Source organism: Ranitomeya variabilis, chromosome 4, assembly GCF_051348905.1.
Source record: "Ranitomeya variabilis isolate aRanVar5 chromosome 4, aRanVar5.hap1, whole genome shotgun sequence".
Taxonomy (NCBI): domain Eukaryota; kingdom Metazoa; phylum Chordata; class Amphibia; order Anura; family Dendrobatidae; genus Ranitomeya; species Ranitomeya variabilis.
This window is the reverse complement of record NC_135235.1, coordinates 73,854,937-73,878,113: the sequence shown is the minus strand read 5'-3', so window position 1 is coordinate 73,878,113 and position 23,177 is coordinate 73,854,937. Positions and strand designations below refer to the sequence as shown.

Here is a 23,177-nt window from a genome sequence, read left to right as displayed (position 1 = left end):
TCTGCTTGATTGCATTTTCCTCTGAAGTTTCCTATAGACTGCTGAGCTACATTTGATATTCGCACCAAGTGTTGTGGACTTGAGTTTCTCTCTGCACCTGTTTGAATCACCGTGTGATAATATAGACTTTACCACTTATAAAACTGTGTCCTGTAGTTGTCTTGTTCCATGCAAAGAGTCTCCTGAGTTATCCCCTATAATTATTACACTCCTTTTCTGGGGAGGAAATTTGCGTTGTTGTAAAATATGTAGTATTTCTTTATTATCTTGCATATTTTTCTATTTATTTTATAAAACAAATATTCTCTTCTCTTATGTAAACTGCCAAAAAGTTGATATTGACAAATCTGTTGAAAAGAAAGGCAAAAAAGATTTATTGCATATAAGACTAAAGAAACAGAGGTATTTAGAGGTGATAAATCTTCAAGTTATACATTTTCCATTTCTAGTGCATGTCTTGGCATGTGCAATGCTATGATTCTATTCATTGTCAATTTTTTATGGTATAGGAATTTCATTCCTTTCTTCGGGAACCGAGGCAAGAGGGGGAACTTTGTGAGTGCTCCGGGCGACAGTGAATCTACTCATGTGCAAGGCTTCCTCATAACATGGAGGGGTTTCTGGTCCGGTATAAGGAAATTGAGGTGGAGGAACGTGGGAGTGAGAAACAGCAAATATCCTCCGAGCAGAGGGACCAAAGACAGACTGGAGAGCTGTGAAAACAAGAATAGAGTGTCAAGTCAAGGGTTATAGGGAATCTGTCAGCAAATCCTATAATACAAACTGCATACATTTACAAAACTGAATATCTTATTCCTGATGAAGAGGCTAGTGTACTTACTTTGAAATGTCATGTGACTGTGTAATCCTTTTTTAATGTTTTCCAAAACTGATCGTAAAATGAACAACTAGTGATGAAATATCAGGAAGGAAACATTTTAATACTGATTATACAGCCATTCTGAAATTGATTTTTTTTTTCTAAGTTAGTACACCTGCCCAATCAGGTCTAAGGGATCTATATAATAATTTATAAAGTTTGTATTATAATATCTGGTGACAGATCCTCTACAAAAAAAGGACACTTAATTTATCAGGTTACAATCAATAGAAGTAGCTTCTCTCCTTCTGTATTTTAATAGACATTCCTGCCAAAAAATACTGAGTTTAGATTTCAATTTAAGGTTATGAAGACATGAAGCCAGGCTTTCTTAAGAAGTGTAAACGCATGAAAAAATAACTGAATTACTGATCCATTACTTATGTAACCTTACTGATCGTATCTTTACTAAATTAAATTCCATACCAGTAAACTTCATCAAAATGAGGATCGAGACTCTTTAAGGCTCCGTTCCCATAGAAGCTAATTATTGCAGACCACCGGTAGTAATTACCGCTGTGGATATCACGGCGAGAAAAGTGAAATGTGCATAGCGAAGTGTAAAAGTTCACACATATCAGCAGCATAAATTGACATTCTGTAGATCTCTAACTCAATTTACGTTGTGAATATATATTGCAGCATGTCCATTAGATTTCTTAAAGTTTAATGCACTTTACTGGCTCTGTGAATCACAGTGGATTTTCCGCAAGTGAATATGCAGCGTAATATAACTGAATTCCGTAGGTTGCAATTCTGCCTGTAAATTATATTTATACTGCCTATATGACCATGATTGGGCAATATTTAGAATAAAAGTAGACCGCATTGTACCCTGTTATGTTCTCATTGTCTGTACAAGTACCCAATGAAATGTAAAGCACTGCGGAATATGTTTCCGCTATAGAAATAATTATTATGGAGAAAACCCCGGTTCGTATGGAATTGCATAACGGCTCGATGCTTTGCATATCCCAGCGGAACCGTTTATCAAGTTGGTTGTTCTGTATGCTTTGCTTTATATAAGAGCAAAGTTGTGACTGATTTCCACCCAACATTTGCGAAATATGTTTGCGCTATAGAAATAAAAAAATATTATTATTATTATAGACATATTTCGCTAACTATTTTGAACCATTGATAAGGACGTGCAAGTAGTATTGGACTGGGGGTGCCAAGGTCCCACCAGTAACCAACTCCAGGACCCCACTTTTCAGCTTCATGCAAATGTGACATTATCCTCAATCACAATTTTATATAACGACGAACTGGGTAGATTGTTAAATGAGTAAGATGTTGCCTCTGTCTGTACATAGTGATTTAAGTATGTGCCAGGTGCTGTTCATATAAGAGGGTGGTGGCCCACTCTTGCACAGGGGCACACCGGAGGATTTTCCTATTCTCCTGTTGGCCAGTCCAAGCCACTGCATGCAGGTATTGAGTACATCACAAGCTTCAAATCTATTTCATGGAGCACTATGGAAAATAAAAAAAAAAAGTGTTGGGTGTGGTGGGACTTCTGGTACATTTGTTATATTTTGTCTCCTTTAGGGATTGTGTAGACAACTGTATTTTTGTATTTTCGGTGACTAACATCGGGTTGCACTCAGAGTAATGTTATTCTAGGGGGTTGTGCACATGCCTTATTTTTTTCCTCGGACAGACAAAATTGCAGCATGCACGATTGGCATCTGATATTCGGATTGCACTCAGCCATGCAAGTCAATGAGTCTGTGGAAAAACTAGGTCTGCACTCGGGTGAAATCTGAGGGCTGTCCGATTTTAGTGAAAAAAAAATCTGGCATGCTACTGAGTTGCAGAAAATTTGTATCAGATTTTTTAGAAAATCAATCCAAAAACAGTGACATTTTGGTCATAAGGACCTTCTTCAGACAGATTGGAAAGAAATTGTTTTTTGCCATCTTATTCTCCGCCAAGAAAATCGAAGCACACCATGCTCACACTCTGGTCAAACTCAGGGTATAATTGGGCTGCTTTTCTTGTATGAGAGAAAACATGGATGTGTGCACAAGCCCTTACTCAGATGGGACATCGTTATTCTTTATCATAGAACTTACCGTATTTTTTGGACTATAAAGCAGAGGTGTCAAACTGCATTCCTCGAGGGCCGCCAACAGGTCATGTTTTCAGGATTTCCTTGTATTGCACAGGTGATAATTTAATCACCTGCACAGAATGATTCCAGCACCTTGTGGAATGCTACGGAAATCCTGAAAACATGACCTGTTGGCGGCCCTCGAGGAATGCAGTTTGACACCTCTGCTATAAAGCACACTTTTTCCCCAAAAAATTTGGGAGGAAAATGGGGGTGCGTCTTATAGACCGAACGCATGCTTACCGAGGGGGTTGCGGCAGTGGTGTAGCAGCTTCTCTTCCTCAGGGAACCGGCTTCGGCAGAATTGTGGCAATGCTGAAGCTCAGTGTCGGCTGTGAGAAGTACGGAGTGCAGAGATCTCAATCAGCGCAAGCGCAAGCCTCTGGCGGTCATCTTCCTGAAGCCATTGGCTGCCGTAAGCGGCACGTGCACTGATTGAGATCTCTGTTGACCTCTTGTGCTCCAGTTCCCTGAGGCTGGGGGCTTGAGATCTCGGCAGCCCTCGGCTTCAGGAAAATGACCACTGGAGGCTGCGCGTGCGGTGATTGTGATCTTGGCATCCATTTTCCTTAAGCCAGGGGCTGCCTAGATCTCAATCTGCGCACGTGTGGCCTCCGGAAAGTGGCCGCTGAGAAACCAATGATGCTCTCAGCTCTGCTCAACGTGGACACCGGGCCGCAGCATCGCCACATTTCTACTTCCTGAGGAAGGGACCCTGCTCCATGCAACGTACTCTGCTGTGCCTCATTGCCGATACCAGACCTGCAACATCGCACTGCTGGGATACTCCAGGACTGCAGCATTGCCCCACTTCTGCCACCGCCGGCTTCCTGAGGAAGGGACCACGCCTCCAGTAACCCCGCTCTACCACCGCTGGCCCTCAGGTAAGATACCTTAAATTCGGACAATAAGACGGACCCCCATCTTATAAAAATCTTTTTTTTTTTGCTATTTTCCACCTCAAAATTTGGGGTGCGTCTTATGGTCCAGTGCATCCTATAGTCCGAAAAATATGGTAGTTCTTATTTTTTCTCATTATTATCATTCTTCAACCATTGTTCCCTTCTGATCCTCCACCTCTTTACCTCTTCTATATCACACAGTCATGTGTGTCTCCTACAATATGCTTTTATTTTATTTATGCATTGTACAATATTCATATTTATGAATTTGGTCTATATCATTTTTAAACCACCAGTTTTTAACACCTTCTGAACATCGCATAGGAGACTGTGATTTTAGTTATGTAATGCAATATAGTGGAAAACGTGATCACATGATCACAGGTTTAACTCTAGTTAACTCTAGTAAACAGAAAAATTAAAAAAATAATGTAAATATAAAAAAAAGGAAAAACATTGAATCAACCCGCTTTTCCTCCCATACCAGAGTTTGATTATTTTATTTCAATTTTCCAGTACACTGTATGGTAAAATGGAAGTTGTCATTCAAAAATACAGGTCATCTTACAAATATCAAGCCCTATGTCAATGGTAAAATAAAAAATTATGACTTAGAAGAAGAAGAGGAAAAAATAGGGGTTAATGCATGTTTTTTTACATGAAATAAATGGTTTTGGTATATAGGTAAATGTATCCCGGATGTAAAGAGGAATGTGTCTAATGTGTTTAGTGAGATGCACCAAATTTACAAAGAAGGCACCATGTGAACCGTACATTTTTAATACGCTACGTTCTCACTTTCCATTGCAGCTCTGCTTTGGGGAAAAAACATTCCAGGTGAATAGAGAGTTACTTTTACAAGTATTTTCTCTCGTAATTGAAGGTCTCCATATTGCTGACCTCAGTGCTGCAGTGGTCTCATCTCCTTCCTAGCAACCAACTCCATGACTACAGGAAGCCCTGGAATAAAAGATTGTAATCCCAGAGGCCCTGACTCCCATCAGTACATCAAAGGAGCTTGGTGATAAGTTGGCATTATTAGTCTACTGATTTATATCTCATTCTAATAATAATTTATGCCCCTATACAGCATTGCAACACAGTGCCTATAGAAGTGGTATGATAGCATTAGAGGCTTCAAAGTCCTTCAAATAAATGCTAGAGGAAAAATATCATACCATGTGTCACTGGACCACAAATAATAGGATTATGCTCCTGTAAATGCATCGATTTCTAGTATATCTGGAATACGGCATTGTACAGAGCACCAGACTAAGCAAGGCCAGTGCCATCCTCTGGTGAACCTGTCAGGTGGCAGTGCTGGGGCTCACTCTGCCCAAGTTTCTATTTGTACAAGTTTGTATTTGTGGATAGCCACACTACATGGACGTCTCAGGACCTCTTGGGACCTTACAGTATGCCTTTAGCATTGACATCCCAGCCAAGGGAGCCTACTGAAGGCCCCTATGTCTGTATACTTGTTCACAGTGGCGTAACTAGAGTCCGATGGGCCTCGGTGCAGAATTTGGACCTGGCCCCACACCTGCTTGCTTGTCAGATGTATGAACCCTTATGGAGTTCTAGATCCTATAAATACATGCTTGTTCGGCCCCATGTAATAATGTCCTCTGTAATGGCTTCATCTTGTAATAATGTCCCCATCCTGGAACCCTTCTGTAATAATGTCCCCCCGTCCTGGACCCCTTCTGTAATAATGTCCCCCGTCCTGGCCCCTTTCTGTAATAATGTCCCCCATCCTGTAATAATGTCCCCCATCCTGTAATAATGTCCCCCATTGTGGCCCCTTCCTGTAATAATGTCACTCATTCTGACCCCTTTCTGTAATAATGTTCCCCACTTGGCTCCTTCCTATATTAATGTCACCCATCCTGGACCCTTCCTGTAATAATGCTACCAGTCCTGGCACGTTCCAATAATAATGTCTCATCATGGCCTCTTCCAATAATAATGTCACCCTTTCTGGTATAATGCCCCCCATCCTGGGCCCCTTTTACTCTTCTTCAGCACATGTTAAAAATAAATAAATGATTATTTTTACCTTTCCTAGCTCCCATGATATGCGGCATTCTCCTCTATAACTGGCGCAGAAGCTGGCAGCTGAGTTTGGTGGGTGAACACAGGCAGTGCTTGACTGCCATGCACCACCCATCATGGGCAATCTGACATCATGTATTGTAGTACAGAGTACAACCTATTCTTTCCTAAAATGTAAATGCAATCTAAAAAGAAACAAACATATTTTGTATCGCTATTGTGACTGTCCAAACTAATAAATTATCATAATACCCTCCTCAATATTGAAATTGCAACACCAAGAAGGAGAAGTTGTGGAATTATGGAAATCATTTAAGCGGCAGAAACGTTAATGATATGCAACTTATGAGAAATGGAAACAAAATTTTCAAAACATCTCCATTTTTTCAGTATTGAGTATGACCTCTATGTGCAGAAATTGCCACACTTGGCTGCTATCAATGAGGTTATTAATGGTTGTCTGTGGAATGTTTTGCCATGCTGAAAACATGCTGAATACATTTGGCCAAATCATCAACATTCTCTGCTGTCAGCTTCCTGTGCAATTGAATTGCCCACCAAAGACTGTTATGATCCGGTGACCTTGGAGCCGCATGAAACTTTCTCTGGAGTCGGTGGAACCTGTACTGACCACAAATCCTGAACTAACACCGCAACTAGAAGTAGCCATGGGGTGTGCCTAACAAACCCTAGACACCTCGACACAGCCGGAGGACTAAATACCCCTATAGATAGAAATAGGAATACTACCTTGCCTCAGAACAGACCCCCAAAGGATAGGCAGCCCCCCACGAATATTGACTGTGAGTAGGAGAAGAAAAGACAAACACAGGTAGAAAACAAGATTTAGCAAAAGAGGCCACTCTAGCTAAATAGGAAAGGATAGGACAGATTACTAGGCGGTCAGTAATAAAACCCTTTCAAAAATATCCACCACAGATAATACAAAAAATTCCACAATCTAACTAAAGACGTGGAATGAATATCTGCAACCCCAGAGAATCCAACAAGACTGAGAAAATACTGACACAATCTAAGCTGGACAAGAAAACACAAAGAATAGCACTGAATTATGAAGCACACAGCATGTGTGCCACAGAAAAAAAAACCAGACACTTATCTTTGCTGATTTGGAAGAAAGGCAGGAGGAACAAGGCAGAGGTCAACACCTCCCAGCAACAATTGACAACTGGCAAGGACTAATGAATCCTGCACACCTAAATACCCCAGTCAGAACTGCAATCAGCAGACACACCTGACCAGGACTGCAACCCAGGGACAACTGCATTAGCACCTACTACCACCAGAGGGAACCCAAAAGCAGAATTCACAACAAAAGACATACCAGATGTGCTTGATGTGAGGCTGTAGGCCATGGTAGAAACTTTTGGCCATGCACAGTGCTCACAGAAGCATGAGCAACATGCAGCTTTGAATTAGGGTGTTGCAAAAAGGATCCTGGAACACTTAGGAAAAATGGCTGGACCCTGTTTCCACAAGCAAATCAATCCACACCCCCTGAGGAAGGAGCCCTGTCAGGCTCCGAAACGCGCGTCGGGGTGGGCTCAGGTCCCCTACTGGTCAGTGAACATCAGGTAAATGCCTCTATAATACATCTAATGATGGTAATTGGCTGTTATTCAGTGGTTCTTATACTGCATGCACACTTGCACCTTATTTTGTACTTTCTCTATTAGCCATATTTGAGCTACCAGAGTTATTAGTGTATGTGCATTGGCCTTATCCACCCATTGGGTTTATATCATTAATATATGATACGGTGGGGAGTACCTTGTAGCCCTATGTGTAGTATTGCCGTACAGTTCTTTCACTAGCCTCACTTGTTCCGATGTATCTGTTCCCTTGTTTGTTTTAAATTTATATTTAATAAAAGAAAATTTTTTATGGGACTTATGGACTGTGTTTCTCTGTTGAGTGTTACAAGCAAATCAATGTAGCCAAGCTATTAGTGTACCTTGAACGAAGACTAGAGGGTTCCGGGCACTGTACATTATGTAACCTCACAACATAATCCTTGGAGTAGTTCCACAGTGTCATTCATTCGTGTAGGTCTCTTCATGGCATTGCCCATGTGGTCTTTTCAGATTAGGAGAATGATGCTTAGTAATCCACTCTGTACTGCAAGTGATATTAGACATCACAAACTAAGTCTAAGGCATCAAACAGAGTCTATACAAACTATCAGAATGCATTTGCATGACATTTGGTTAGGAGCCAGATGTCTGGCTACAGATGTTCCATTGACTTCATTCCATGACTGTCAAAGGCTATCATGATACAGAACATGACACCAATGGAAGATAGAATAGAGGGCTATTTTATCGATGAGTACTGCCTTTGTCTTGGATGCAATGATAGTTGGAGTTTGGTCTGGAGACTACATAGGAAACTGTCACGGGGATACCGCAACAGAGAGGGGCCAGAAGAGCACGGCATCTGGTTTCACAAATTCCTGCATTATATTAAGTTTCTGTTTGGGGTAGTTGTTTGGAGAGTTGTTCAGGAGATAGTTGACTGGAGTTTGTTTGGATGTTCATACTTATCCTCTCCTATTTGGTTTCACCTTCCTATTCCTCCTGTGTGTTCCACTTTGTTGTTTGGTGAGTGTATTTTTTATGACTGTAGTTTTTATTTATCCCTGTCCGGCACTTGCCTGCATGTGCTGGGTAGTTACGCCTGCCCTTCTTGAAGCTGTATTGTCACAGGATTCATCCCCAAGTACAAGGCGTCCGTGTGCATACTTCTCCAAGAAACCATCATCCGCCAAGAAAAACGATGACATTGGTAATAGGGGACATTGGTAAAAGGCAACTCTTGGCAATAAAGTGGGCCTTTGAGCAGTGGCATAATTTTTTGGAGGGGGTAGTTCAACCGGTCATGGTAATTACCGATCATAAAAAATGTTTGTATTTGAAAACTGCCAAACATCTGACACCTAGACAGAAAAGATGGTCATTATTTTTTAACAGATTCAACTTTGTGGTGACTTATAGGCCGGGGAATAAGAACATTAAGGGGGATGCTTTATCTCATTGTTTTCTGGGGGGGGGGGAGGAAGTAATTAAATTGTGAAATAACATGGGATTCCATCTGATATATCTGGCAAGGTGTTCTGAATAATTTAAGGAGGATGGGGTCTAAATATAAGAGTATGGCTGATCGGAAATGCTTGGTGGGTCTGGACCTGACTGTTAGTGATTTGGTGTGGTTGTCCTTGAAGAACATTAAGTTGAAGGTTCCTTCTTGGAAACTGGGACCCAGGTTCATCTACCCCTATAAAATAGTTGCTGTAATTAATCCAGTTGCATTTCGCCTTGGTTTACCAACTACTAAGATTCATAATTTGTTCCACAGATCACCTCAAGAAATATATTGCTTCCCCAGTCATTGTTAATGGGAATCTGGAATTCCAGAAAGCAAAGATTACTGATTCTCATTTTGCTTGATGTTTGCTTCAATATTTGGTACATTGGAATAGTTAAGGTCCGAGGAGAGAATGTGGGTACCAACATGAGATGTACATGTGATCAGGTTGATCCGGTCTTCTCACACTTCACATCCAGATAAACCTGGTTCCAGAGGTCCTAGTTAGGAGGGTGGTTACTGTTACGGGGATACCACAACAGAGAGGGGCCAGAAGATTGTGGCGTCTGGTTTAATGAACTCCTGCACTGATCAGAACAGCTTCAGCATCTTATTAAACAGTGCAAGTTTTTTCCTTGCTGGCAGTGCAAGGGTTAATCAGTTCAGTTGAGGCTCCTGGAGCTCTCCAACCTGGATTGTCTCAGCTCTTGAGTGTTGGCCACTCCTTTCTGCTATATATGCTTGCCACTGACACTTTGGAATTACCAGTGATAGTTCTTACTGCCTGGCTAGGAGTTGGAGGTGAAGTTCGTGTTTGGAGTAGGCATTTGGAGACTTGATCAGGAGTTTGTATGTTCATCCTTATCCTCTTCTATTTAGCTTCACTTTCCTATACCACACTTGTGTTCCACTCTGTTATTTGGTTAGTGTATTTTGTATTATTGTAGTTTTAATTTATCCCTGTCTGTCTTCCTTTGTTTGTCTGGTTAGCATAATCCTATACAATTAGGCCTCACACCTCCCTGAGTGGGAGAAGGAACAGTTAAGGGTAAATATAGGATGATAGCAAGGCACGTGACCACGGAGTCTACACCTTCAGGAGTAATCCAGTGGTCAGGATATACTAGGGAGCCCTTAGTTCAAGGGATTGGGTAGGTGCCCACAGTCCCTAGTCACTATGTGACAGAAACGCCATGAAGAGGCCTTCATGAAGGAATGTGAAAGTGGCACAGGAGCTGTTTTTCAACACAACAATGCCAGGTATGTTACTACTGTGAGCAGCCTGTATGGCTTAAAACATGCTACCATGGTCTGCAGTGTCTCCTGGCTTGTCTCCCATTGAGCACATTTTGGAAGTCATTGGTCGGCAATTGCAAACAGAGATCCAGCAGTGGATCGTGATGATTTGCCAAAATGCATTTAGCATGGCAAAACATTCATTCAACAATCAGTAATAACTTAATTGATAGCAGACAAGGTGCGTGTATTTCAGCATGTGATGTTTATACTTGATACTGAATAAATCAAGTTGTTTGGAAAATGTTGTTTCCATTTTTTTTACTATTTACGTATTGTTAACATGTCTATCAATTTAGTAATTTTCATAATTCCATGAGGTTTATTTCTTGATGTTACAATTTCAACATTGTATTTTTTCTATATGGTGAAAACTGAAATGAAAAAAAAAAAATCAAAATGGCACCAACTCTGTTTTTGTTCAACTTGCCTCTTAACAATAAAATAAAAATAGAATAAAAAAGCCATCAGAAAGTCTGTATGGGCATCAAAATGGTAATGATAACTGGAAAATTAAAACAGTATAGCTCTTGAAAGACAAGAAGGAAAAAATGAATTTGAAGAGGGTCCCACAAGGACTCTGTCATCCAACAAACTGCATAAACCTGTAGCCTGCCTTATTTCTAAGGGGCTCGACAATAGTCGCAGTATAGCTGCCAGCACAAGCTTGTTTCTTTCTAAGCCCAAAACTAATTTACAGGCACACACGGCAAGTAAACCAAAGAAGTCATGTCGCCATAATAAAATTACCGTGTGCATAGTAACTAGTGTTATTAAAATGTCTGTACTGTACTGTAATGGCTTGATAAGAGATAACCATGCAATATATTTGCCTTTTAAGTGACTCACAGGTCAAAGTACTTTGGATGGTACTGTCATGGTCGAAGGCTATGACTGTGACTTCACAGGGCTGTTCCCCTGCCCGCTCCGTGCAACGCTGTTGTCTCAGGTACCAGCAACGTAGACAGGCACAGGTGACTCCAAACATTAGCAGCAATACTCCTGCCGTAACCACAAGCCTAAGATGGAACAGAGAAATGACAAAGAATTAAGAGCTATTAGGCTTTTATTTTTTTTATAGTGTATTTAGCATAATATTGCTCTTTCTGACTCATTATAATCTGAAAATCACTTTCTAGATCTTATTGCATTGCTACAAAAAGTAGAATTTTATCAAGGAAATACACAAAAAAATGCAGCCTTTTAATGTATTTTATGGCAGATTGTAGTTCTTACCAAATGTACCACTGGCTCATCCATTCTGTCTTGTGGCAGCTATTTGTTTAAGCAAGAGAAAAAAAATCAATTAGAACTTAGCATTAGGTACTGTACTTTTTCAATAACTCATGCATGTTCAAAGTAGTATGATTTGGTCATATGGTATCCATAGAAGCCTATCTAGCATCTAAAATGGCTAATTTCGACTCCATATTGTGAAGAAATAGAAAATATATCTGTAATGTCACCGGTTTAGTAAAACAATCTAACTTTAAGGTATCTTAAATGTAGACAGGACAGTCTAAAAATGCCCCAAAGTTTTCAAAATTATTCATTCTAATTTATAAGTTTGGTGCAAGTTTGGACTCTATAGTCTAAGGATCTGCCACATGTTAATTTACTTTGCAGCAATAATATAATTTGTCACAAACTTTGAGACCATTTCGGTGCATGCTGTTGCAATTTCAGCAATGCTCTATTCTCTGACAAGTCATACTGACTTTCTATTAGGTCAAACCCCTTTGTTGAGCAAGCAAAAAAAAAAAGGTGCCTAAAATCCATAACAATTGTGTTGGAAGACATTTAAAACTGTGTTCACACTGATTTTTTTTTAACTTTTTTTTTGGAGCGGATTCTGATTAATATCCTCCTTAGAACCACTTGAAAAACTCTTGTCAAATTCTTCCAGTTTATTACTATGGGAAATCAGTTTGCTGTTCATATGAATAGTTGTTTTTTTTAACCTTTTTTAATTTCTTGAAGAGATTTTGGAAAATGCAATGTGGAAAAAAAGAAAGTGCATGTCACTTTGTAGGGATGTGGACTGTCTTACCCTGTTCCTGCCCCTGAAGACAACAGATGCACTATGTGAATATTGTCATTGGTTTTATATTTGAAAGTAACATGTGTCTAATGTAATGTGATATAATGTATTATGGTGATGTCCAGGATACAAAGTATTAATGCATGATGTGAACATATCATAAGGGTAAGCTTAGCACATCATATAATGTACCAAAAGGATAGTAGGTTAGCATGTAATATATGAAGTGGTTAAGGGTAGGTTTAACTAAGTGGGAGGGCACTAGTGCTGATTATTAGGGGTGTGTTGAGAATTAGACTTTTTGGCTCCCTCTTGTGGTTACTTGTGATATGACTCTGGGATTGTCTTTCCTCAGTTTGGCACCCACCTGGGTCGTTAGTCCAGGGGTGTTGCTATATAAGCTTCCTGGATCCTTAGTCCAGTGCCTGGCATCGTTGTAATCAGATCCTTTCTGTTTGCTCCTGTCTGCTGGTCTTGGTTCGTGCTAAATTAAGCTAAGTCCTGCTTCTTTGTTTTTTGGTTATTTGCTTTGCTCTTATTTTTGTCCAGCTTGTACTAAATGTGATTCCTGACTTTGCTGGAAGCTCTAGGGGGCTGGTGTACTCCCCCCGGGCCGTTAGACGGTTCGGGGGTTCTTGAATATCCAGCGTGGATATTTTGATAGGGTTTTTGCTGACCATATAAGTCATCTTATTCTGCTATTAGCTAGTGGGCCTCTCTTTGCTAAATACCTAGCTCATTCTTACGTTTGTCTTTTCCTCTTACCTCACCGTTATTATTTGTTGGGGGCTTGTATCCAACTTTTGGGGTCTTTTCTCTGGAGGCAAGAAAGGTCTTTCTTTTCCCTTCTAGGGTTAGTTAGTTCTCCGGCTGGCGCGAGACGTCTAGAACCAACGTAGGCACGTTCCCCGGCTGCTGCTATTTGTGGTGCTAGGATTAGATATATGGTCAGCTCAGTTACCACTGCCCTATGAGCTGGTTTTTTGTGTTTGCAGACTTAGTAATTATTTCTGAGACCCTCTGCCATTGGGGTCATAACAGTATGCCATGCCCAACATTGAATGTTTAATGCATTGCAGAAGTGGGATAATAAGAAAGGAAATTCTGAGTTTTTTTTTTTTTTTTTCCTCTCTTCCTCCCCTTTACCTCTGAGTGGCTTGTGCTTGCTGCAGACATGAATGTCCAGACCTTGATTACAAGTGTAGACCAGCTTGCTGCTCGTGTGCAGGGCATACAAGATTTTGTTACCAGTAGTCCAATGTCTGAACCTAAAATACCTATTCCTGAACTGTTTTCTGGAGACCGATTTAAGTTTAGGAATTTTAGGAATAATTGTAAATTGTTTCTATCTCTGAGACCCCGTTCATCTGGAGATTCACCTCAGCAAGTTAAAATTGTTATCTCTTTTTTACGGGGCGACCCTCAGGATTGGGCTTTCTCGCTAGTGCCAGGAGATCCGGCATTGGCAAATATTGATGCGTTTGAAGTTCAGGCAGAAAAAGCCTTGCTGGCTATTTCTCAGGGCCAGGATGAAGCTGAAGTGTATTGCCAAAAATTTCGGAAATGGTCCGTGCTTACTCAGTGGAATGAGTGTGCTCTGGCCGCAAATTTCAGAAATGGCCTTTCGGAAGCCATTAAGAATGTGATGGTGGGTTTCCCCATTCCTACAAGTCTGAATGATTCCATGGCGCTGGCTATTCAAATTGACCGGCGTTTGCGGGAGCGCAAAACCGCTAATCCTCTGGTGGTGTTGTCTGAACAAACACCTGATTTAATGCAATGTGATAGAATTCAGACTAGAAATGAGCGGAAAAATCATAGACGTCAGAATGGGTTGTGTTTTTACTGTGGTGATTCTACACATGTTATATCAGCATGCTCTAAACGCCTAACAAGGGTAGTTAGTCCTGTCGCCATTGGTAATTTGCAACCTAAATTTATTTTGTCTGTGACTTTAATTTGCTCATTGTCTTCTTACCCTGTTATGGCGTTTGTGGATTCAGGTGCTGCCCTGAGTCTTATGGATCTGTCATTTGCCAAGCGCTGTGGTTTTGTTCTTGAACCGTTGGTAAATCCTATTCCTCTTAGAGGTATTGATGCTACGCCATTGGCGGAAAATAAACCGCAGTTTTGGACGCAGGTAACCATGTGCATGACTCCTGAACATCGGGAGGTGATTCGTTTTCTTGTTCTGCATAAAATGCATGATTTGGTCGTTTTGGGTCTGCCATGGTTACAGACCCACAATCCAGTCTTGGATTGGAAGGCAATGTCTGTGTCAAGTTGGGGCTGTCAGGGAATTCATGCTGATTCCCCGCCGGTGTCTATTGCTTCCTCTACTCCTTCGGAAGTTCCTGAGTATTTGTCTGATTATCAGGATGTATTCAGCGAGTCCAGGTCCAGTGCTCTGCCTCCTCATAGGGACTGTGACTGCGCCATAGATTTGATTCCAGGTAGTAAATTTCCTAAGGGAAGACTGTTTAATCTGTCTGTACCTGAGCATGCCGCAATGCGTTCGTATATCAAGGAGTCTCTGGAGAAGGGGCATATCCGTCCATCCTCTTCCCCTCTTGGTGCGGGATTCGTTTTTGTGGCCAAGAAGGACGGATCTTTGAGACCTTGTATTGACTATCGGCTTCTGAATAAAATCACTGTTAAATTTCAGTATCCTTTGCCTCTGTTGTCGGACTTGTTTGCCCGGATTAAAGGTGCCAAGTGGTTCACCAAGATAGATCTTCGTGGTGCGTACAACCTTGTGCGCATTAAGCAAGGAGATGAATGGAAGACAGCATTTAATACGCCCGAAGGTCATTTTGAGTACTTGGTGATGCCTTTTGGGCTCTCTAATGCTCCCTCAGTGTTTCAGTCCTTTATGCATGATATTTTCCGGAAGTATCTGGATAAATTTATGATTGTTTATCTGGATGATATTCTGGTTTTCTCTGAAGATTGGGACTCACATGTGGAGCAGGTCAGGATGGTGTTTCAGGTTTTGCGTGAGAATGCTTTGTTTGTTAAGGGCTCAAAGTGTCTCTTTGGAGTACAGAAGGTTCCCTTTTTGGGGTTTATTTTTTCCCCTTCTGCTGTGGAGATGGACCCAGTCAAGGTCCGAGCTATTCATGATTGGACTCAACCCACGTCAGTTAAGAGTCTTCAGAAGTTCTTGGGTTTTGCTAACTTCTACCGTCGTTTTATTGCTAATTTTTCTAGCGTTGTTAAACCTTTGACGGATATGACCAAGAAAGGTTCTGATGTTGGTAACTGGGCTCCTGCAGCCGTGGAGGCGTTCCAAGAGTTGAAGCGCCGGTTTACTTCGGCGCCTGTTTTGTGCCAGCCTGATGTCTCACTTCCCTTTCAGGTCGAAGTGGATGCTTCTGAGATTGGGGCAGGGGCTGTTTTGTCGCAGAGAGGCCCTGGTTGCTCGGTAATGAGACCATGTGCTTTCTTCTCTTGGAAGTTTTCGCCTGCTGAGCGGAATTATGATGTTGGCAATCGGGAGTTGCTGGCCATGAAGTGGGCATTTGAGGAGTGGCGTCATTGGCTCGAGGGTGCTAAGCATCGTGTGGTGGTCTTGACTGATCACAAAAATTTGATGTATCTCGAGTCTGCTAAACGCCTGAATCCTAGACAGGCCCGCTGGTCATTGTTTTTCTCCCGTTTTGACTTTGTGGTCTCGTATTTACCAGGTTCAAAGAATGTGAAGGCTGATGCTCTTTCAAGGAGCTTTGTGCCTGACTCTCCTGGAGTCGCAGAACCAGTTGGTATTCTTAAAGAGGGAGTTATCTTGTCGGCCATTTCTCCTGATTTGCGACGTGTTTTGCAGAGATTTCAGGCTGGTAGACCTGATTCTTGTCCACCTGACAGACTGTTTGTTCCTGATAAGTGGACCAGCAGAGTCATTTCCGAGGTTCATTCCTCGGTGTTGGCAGGGCATCCGGGAATTTTTGGCACCAGAGATCTGGTGGCTAGGTCCTTTTGGTGGCCTTCCTTGTCACGGGATGTGCGGTCATTTGTGCAGTCCTGTGGGACTTGTGCTCGAGCTAAGCCTTGCTGTTCTCGTGCCAGCGGGTTGCTCTTGCCCTTGCCTGTCCCGAAGAGGCCTTGGACACACATTTCCATGGATTTCATTTCAGATCTCCCGGTGTCTCAGGGCATGTCTGTCATCTGGGTGGTATGTGATCGCTTTTCTAAAATGGTCCATTTGGTGCCTTTACCTAAGCTGCCTTCCTCTTCCGATCTGGTTCCTGTGTTCTTTCAGAATGTGGTTCGTTTACACGGCATTCCTGAGAATATTGTGTCTGACAGAGGATCCCAGTTTGTTTCCAGGTTCTGGCGATCCTTTTGTGCTAGGATGGGCATTGATTTGTCGTTTTCGTCTGCCTTTCATCCTCAGACTAATGGACAAACGGAGCGAACTAATCAGACTCTGGAGGCTTATTTGAGGTGTTTTGTTTCGGCAGATCAGGATGATTGGGTGACCTTCTTGCCGTTGGCTGAGTTTGCCCTTAATAATTGGGCTAGTTCCGCTACTTTGGTTTCGCCATTTTTCTGCAACTCTGGTTTCCATCCTCGTTTTTCCTCGGGACATGTGGAGCCTTCTGACTGTCCTGGGGTAGATTCTGTGGTGGATAGGTTGCAGCAGATCTGGAATCATGTGGTGGACAACTTAAAGTTGTCACAGGAGAAGGCTCAGCGTTTTGCCAACCGCCGCCGCGGTGTGGGTCCCCGACTTCGTGTCGGGGATTTGGTATGGCTGTCTTCTCGATTTGTTCCTATGAAGGTCTCCTCTCCTAAATTTAAGCCTCGCTTCATTGGTCCTTACAAGATATTGGAAATCCTTAATCCTGTGTCCTTTCGCTTGGATCTTCCGGTGTCGTTTGCCATTCACAAAGTGTTCCATAGGTCTTTGTTGCGGCGGTACGTTGTACCTGTGGTTCCTTCTGTTGAGCCTCCTGCTCCGGTGTTGGTTGAGGGCGAGTTGGAGTACGTGGTGGAGAAGATCTTGGATTCTCGTCTCTCCAGACGGAGGCTTCAGTATCTGGTCAAGTGGAAGGGCTATGGTCAGGAGGATAATTCCTGGGTGGTTGCTTCTGATGTGCATGCGGCCGTTTTAGTTCGTGCCTTTCACGCTGCTCATCCTGATCGCCCTGGTGGTCTTGGTGAGGGTTCGGTGACCCCTCCTTAAGGGGGGGGTACTGTTGTGAATTAGACTTTTTGGCTCCCTCTTGTGGTTACTTGTGATATGACTCTGGGATTGTCTTTCCTCAGTTTGGCACCCACCTGGGTCGTTAGTCCAGGGGTGTTGCTATATAAGCTTCCTGGATCCTTAGTCCAGTGCCTGGCATCGTTGCAATCAGATCCTTTCTGTTTGCTCCTGTCTGCTGGTCTTGGTTCATGCTAAATTAAGCTAAGTCCTGCTTCTTTGTTTTTTGGTTATTTGCTTTGCTCTTATTTTTGTCCAGCTTGTACTAAATGTGATTCCTGACTTTGCTGGAAGCTCTAGGGGGCTGGTGTTCTCCCCCCGGGCCGTTAGACGGTTCGGGGGTTCTTGAATATCCAGCGTGGATATTTTGATAGGGTTTTTGCTGACCATATAAGTCATCTTACTTATTCTGCTATTAGCTAGTGGGCCTCTCTTTGCTAAATACCTAGCTCATTCTTACGTTTGTCTTTTCCTCTTACCTCACCGTTATTATTTGTTGGGGGCTTGTATCCAACTTTTGGGGTCTTTTCTCTGGAGGCAAGAAAGGTCTTTCTTTTCCCTTCTAGGGTTAGTTAGTTCTCCGGCTGGCGCGAGACGTCTAGAACCAACGTAGGCACGTTCCCCGGCTGCTGCTATTTGTGGTGCTAGGATTAGATATATGGTCAGCTCAGTTACCACTGCCCTATGAGCTGGTTTTTTGTGTTTGCAGACTTAGTAATTATTTCTGAGACCCTCTGCCATTGGGGTCATAACAGGGGTGCACTTCCTGGCTAGAGGGAGTTCAGTGTCAGTTAGTGAAGTGTATAGCGGAGTTCAAATTCAGGTGGGATGGGTTGCTAGGGACAGCATGGGCCAAACATTCAGGGCAGTGGACAGCAAAATGGAAATCCCTGATGGATATTCCATCAATGTCTGGAGTCTAAGGCTCGGGCCAGGTACCATGGAGAGGGCCTGGTCTTCTGACACCATGAGGTTGGTGGACACGGAGTTACTTAAGGAGGAGGTGACAGGCCCCATGTGCACTGCGGGCGTGAACAACGAATCCCTGGGGTTCATGGACTCAGCGGGCTTGGGGGTAGTCCAGAATAAACTTGTGGAATAATAGAAGAGGGGTTTTACAAAGGAAGAAGCAAGTGTGAATTGTTGTGCCTTAACCCACCTGTTCTCACCTGATGAACTTGGACTGTTTAGTAAAAGTTTGACTATTGCAAAGAACCTGATATCCCATGCATTGTGTGCGGCGGCTGCTGAGGATGAAAGCCTGGAGGCAGTGAAAGCCTCCACCTACAAGTGAGCGTGATGCACCCCATGCCCTATTGAACACTTGGACTGTGACATCCCATGTCTGTAAAGTGCCAGAGCACAACCACACTGCAGCTCGGTCGTGACTACTGCTCTCACTTATCAACTTCTTTGAAGAAGGTCCTGAAGGAAACCTCTCCAAACTAGTCACTGTCCAATTAAAAGGCTGCAAAGAACACTTTAAGGAAAAAATGTTATCAAAAGGCTTCAAAACCACTTCAGGAAACGAAGAACTCCCCAAAACAGGAGAAATCCCTGAAGATGTTTCTGCTTGAAAAACTCAGTATTAACAAAGCCTAAGGGCATGTGCACATGAGGTCTTTAAGGTGCTGGCGGAACTGCCAAGTTTTTAAGGTCAAAGTGCTTCAGGAAAATGCCATCATTTGTTTTCCTGAAGAGTCTTCGCCAGTGTTTTTTTAGTAATTTTTGCAGCTGCTCCACCACTGGTGTCCCCTGGTATATTTTTACATACTGTATATAGAGTGAATGGTTTCCAAACCCTGAAGTGGTTAAAAGAAGTGACATAAGACTAAATACATGCACAGCAGTGTCATTTTGACTTTGCTGTGCGTTGTGTTAATTTTAGCGGTGCTTTTTCAGGCAGATTCCATGCGGCATCGTTCTTGAGACGTAAGGCTTTACCACCTGCATATTTTGCACTATAATTCTGTTAGCAAGCTGACCGAAGACTAATCATGACAATTCTTTTAACCGCTTCAGGGTGTCCATACCATGAAGTGAATAAAAGATGTGACATAAGATGTAATATTTGCACAGCAATGTCGTTTTGATATTGCAGTGCATTATTTTCATTTTATGAGGCACTTTTGCCCTTGAAAATAGCCTTACAAAAGTTGGGAATATTACTCACTGGTTAGAGCTTTCACAGTCGACTTCACAGTCTCCTTTAGATGCCTATAATAGTAACAATACATATATATATATATATATATAACTATAAAGAAAACCTACTAGGAAAAGAGAATAAAATGTATGAGTTTACATTAACATGCAGGGACCGCGCCAGGAACAGGTGAGTATATCACAGCCGCCGCTCCCCCTCACCCGCCGACCCCACACCGACACTGACTCGAGTATAAGCCGAGAGGGTCACTTTCAGCCCAAAAAAGTGGGCGGAAACTCTCGGCTTATACTCGAGTATATACGGTAATCTATTTGTAATAAGCCTGAAGAAGGAGACTCTGTGCTCTGAAAGCTTGCAAACATTATTTTCTGGTTAGCCAATAAAGGTATCACTCTGAGAATACTTTTGTCATCATTGGGCAGAAAAGTATTCACAAGAATTTGAAGCAACCTATTTTAACATATTATGGTTATTGTTGAAATCATTTTTACTGCTATACTTCATTTCAGGTGATTTCTTAAAATACATTCAAATATTTTACAGATAGTAGAATTTCAAATTTGCTGCTCAATAGTTACTTGTTTCTATTCTCTAATCCTTCTTTAAGAGGTTATTGGGAGTTCAGCCCCTACTAAGAAGCATGCTCCAGCACATATCAATACTATAAGCTAGAGGGGCTGCTACTGCACTCTATAAAAGACCCCCATGAGAATATCGATCTCTACCCAAACTATAGTGTATTGCCCGGACATACTTCTGGGTAAATTGCTGTTGGGGAGTTTTGCTATATTGTAAAGACAATCTCCTTCCTATGCTCATGGATCTTCTCTAGTCGAGTTCCTGTTTTACCTACTATATGAAGTAATTAGAAGTTCTAATTCTCTAATTTTGTTTTGGAACTTTTCTGCATTTGCCAACATATATTTGTTTCTACTGGTAATATTACTTTTTCTTGAACCACTTTTCCATAGGTAATCCCCAGGTTGCTACCTGTAGACTAGTCTTCTGGAAGACATTTAAATTAATTATCCATTCTGTTTCAATATATTATATAATTGACATCTATAAAATATTATCAGCCCCGTTACAACTAGCAATTCCATCTTATCAAATACTGTAAAAAAATTAGGATGAATTTGTCATATTTTCAGATTGTATAATTTAGTTTATGTTTTTGCTATATCTCTTACCAGATAGAGTCCTATGCCTACAGAAAGAAAAATGTGTCTTCTCATGCTACCACTTCACCCAGCACCTAAAATATACATATAAAAGACATTGAGCTTCAGTATGCTTATTCACTTGAATATTAGATTGATGAAATAGGCCAGCAATCATTTGCCAAAACATTATTATTGACTAATGTTTCATTGTACATGCACCAGTCCCTTTTTGGCTTTTTTAGTTGAAGGGTAAAGTTTGGGTTACCGAACCCCGAACACGGACTTTTTAATGTATGTCCAGTTTCCTGTTTGGGATTGCCAGTCTAATAAAGCTTGTTGAAAAGCTGCAGCGCAGCCAATCAATAAGCTTTTAGACTGTGGGCACTTCTGAAGCCATACTTATCATTGCTGTGACAGGCTGGAGCAGCACGTGACTTGGCCTGCATAAATGCTGGATCATGATTGCCACCACCATTCTGCTCTCATTAATGTAGCGATAGGATGCAGCTGGAGTGAGGGACAGATTCTGACTGCACACTCTGCAGAAAAGCTGCTGTGTGTACTCTACAACCTATATATCTGGAAGTACTGTGCCAAAAAGCTGCTGTGTATACTCTGCAACCCATATCTGTGGGAGTACTGTGCCAAAAAGCCACTGTGTGTACTCTACCACCTGCCTGTGGAACTACTGTACCTTTAAGTCACTGTGCGAACTCTGCACCTCCCTGCCTGTCAGAGTACTGTGCCTTTAAGCTGCTATGTGTACTCTGTCCACCTGCCTGTGGGAGTACTGTGGCTTTAAGCTGCTGTTTTAACTCTGCACCCTCCGCCTGTGGCAGTATTGTGCCTTTAAGCCACTGTATGTACTCTGTGGTTTTTACTAGCCTTGGAAATAAATAATTGGCATCTGTAGTCTTGTTGCCATATCTAGGCCAAAGAAATAATTTTCCTAAACTGGTGTGTGTTTTCTAGTAGTCTGGGAAACAAGAATAAATACCGTATATACTCGAGTATAAGCCGACCCGAGTATAAGCTGAGATCCCTAATTTTGCCACAAAAAACTGGGAAAACTTAATGACTCGAGTATAAGCCTAGGGTGGAAAATGCAGCAGCTACTGGTAAATTTCAAAAATAAAAATAGTTACCAATAAAAGTAAAATTAATTGAGACATCAGTAGGTTAAGTGTTTTTGTATATCCATATTGAATCAGGAGCCCCGTATAATGCTCCATACAGTTCATGATGGGCCCCATAAGGTGCTCCATACAAAATACGCCCCATTTAATGCTCCATACAGTTTACGATGGGCCCCATAAGATGCTCCATATTAAAATATGCCCCATATAATGCTGCACAAATGCTGATTATGGCCCCATAAGATGCTCCATATGGATATTAAGCCCATATAATGCTGCACAAATGCTGATTATTGCCCCATAAGATGCTCCATATAAAAATGTGCCACATATAATGCTCCATACAGTTCATTATGGCCCCATAAGATGCTCCATAGACACATTTGCCCCGTATAAAGCTGTACATGGCCCCATACAGATATTTGCCCCATATAATGCTGCACATGGCCCCATACAGATATTTTCCCCATATAATGCTGCACATGACCCCATACAGATATTTGCCCCATATAATGCTGCACATGGCCCCATACAGATATTTGCCCCGTATAATGCTGCACATGGGCCCATAAGATGCTCCATACAGACATTTGCCCCATATGCTGTTGCTGCGATAAAAAAAATGACATACTCACCTCTCAGGCCCCCGGCACTTGCTATATTCACCTACTCTGCGTTCCACCGATGGGCGTCGCTGTGTCTTCCCCGTCCTCTGCACTGACTGTTCAGGCAGAGGGCGGTGTGCACACTAATCGCGTCACCGCGCCCTCTGACCTGAGCGTCACTGCAGAGGATGGGGAAGATGCAGCGGGCTGACGGTGGAACGGGGAGCAGGTGAATATCGTGCACTGTGTTATACTCACCTGCTCCAGGCGCGGTGTCCCTAGTTCTCCGGCAGCTTCTTTCTGTATTGAGCGGTCACATGGTACCACTCATTACACTAATGAATATGCGGCTCCACCCCTAAGGGAGTGGAGTCGGGTCCATATTCATTACTGTAATGAGCGGTACCATGTGACCGCTCACTACAGGAAGAAGCTGCCGGCGCCGGAGAACCAGGGACACCGCGCCAGGAGTAGGTGAGTATTATTACACAGCTGCTGCTCCCCCGCC

The 23,177-nt window shown here is 42.3% G+C and overlaps 1 protein-coding gene across 4 annotated transcripts in view; it reads right to left on the bottom strand.

Annotated features, from left to right (window-relative positions):
* Positions 1 to 350: 350 nt before the first annotated feature.
* TMEM52B (transmembrane protein 52B) overlaps positions 351 to 23,177 on the bottom strand; it is an 89,008-nt gene continuing 66,181 nt past the window's right edge. For all 4 annotated transcript variants that reach the window (XM_077258748.1, XM_077258746.1, XM_077258749.1 and 1 more), the window contains 5 exons: positions 20,956 to 21,020; positions 19,772 to 19,815; positions 11,591 to 11,629; positions 11,204 to 11,373; positions 351 to 713 (listed from right to left, as the gene is read on the bottom strand). In XM_077258748.1, the coding sequence (XP_077114863.1) occupies positions 499 to 713; positions 11,204 to 11,373; positions 11,591 to 11,629; positions 19,772 to 19,815; positions 20,956 to 21,000 (513 nt within the window). In that variant the 5' untranslated portion in view covers positions 21,001 to 21,020 and the 3' untranslated portion in view covers positions 351 to 498. The remainder of the gene's footprint in view (positions 714 to 11,203; positions 11,374 to 11,590; positions 11,630 to 19,771; positions 19,816 to 20,955; positions 21,021 to 23,177) is intronic.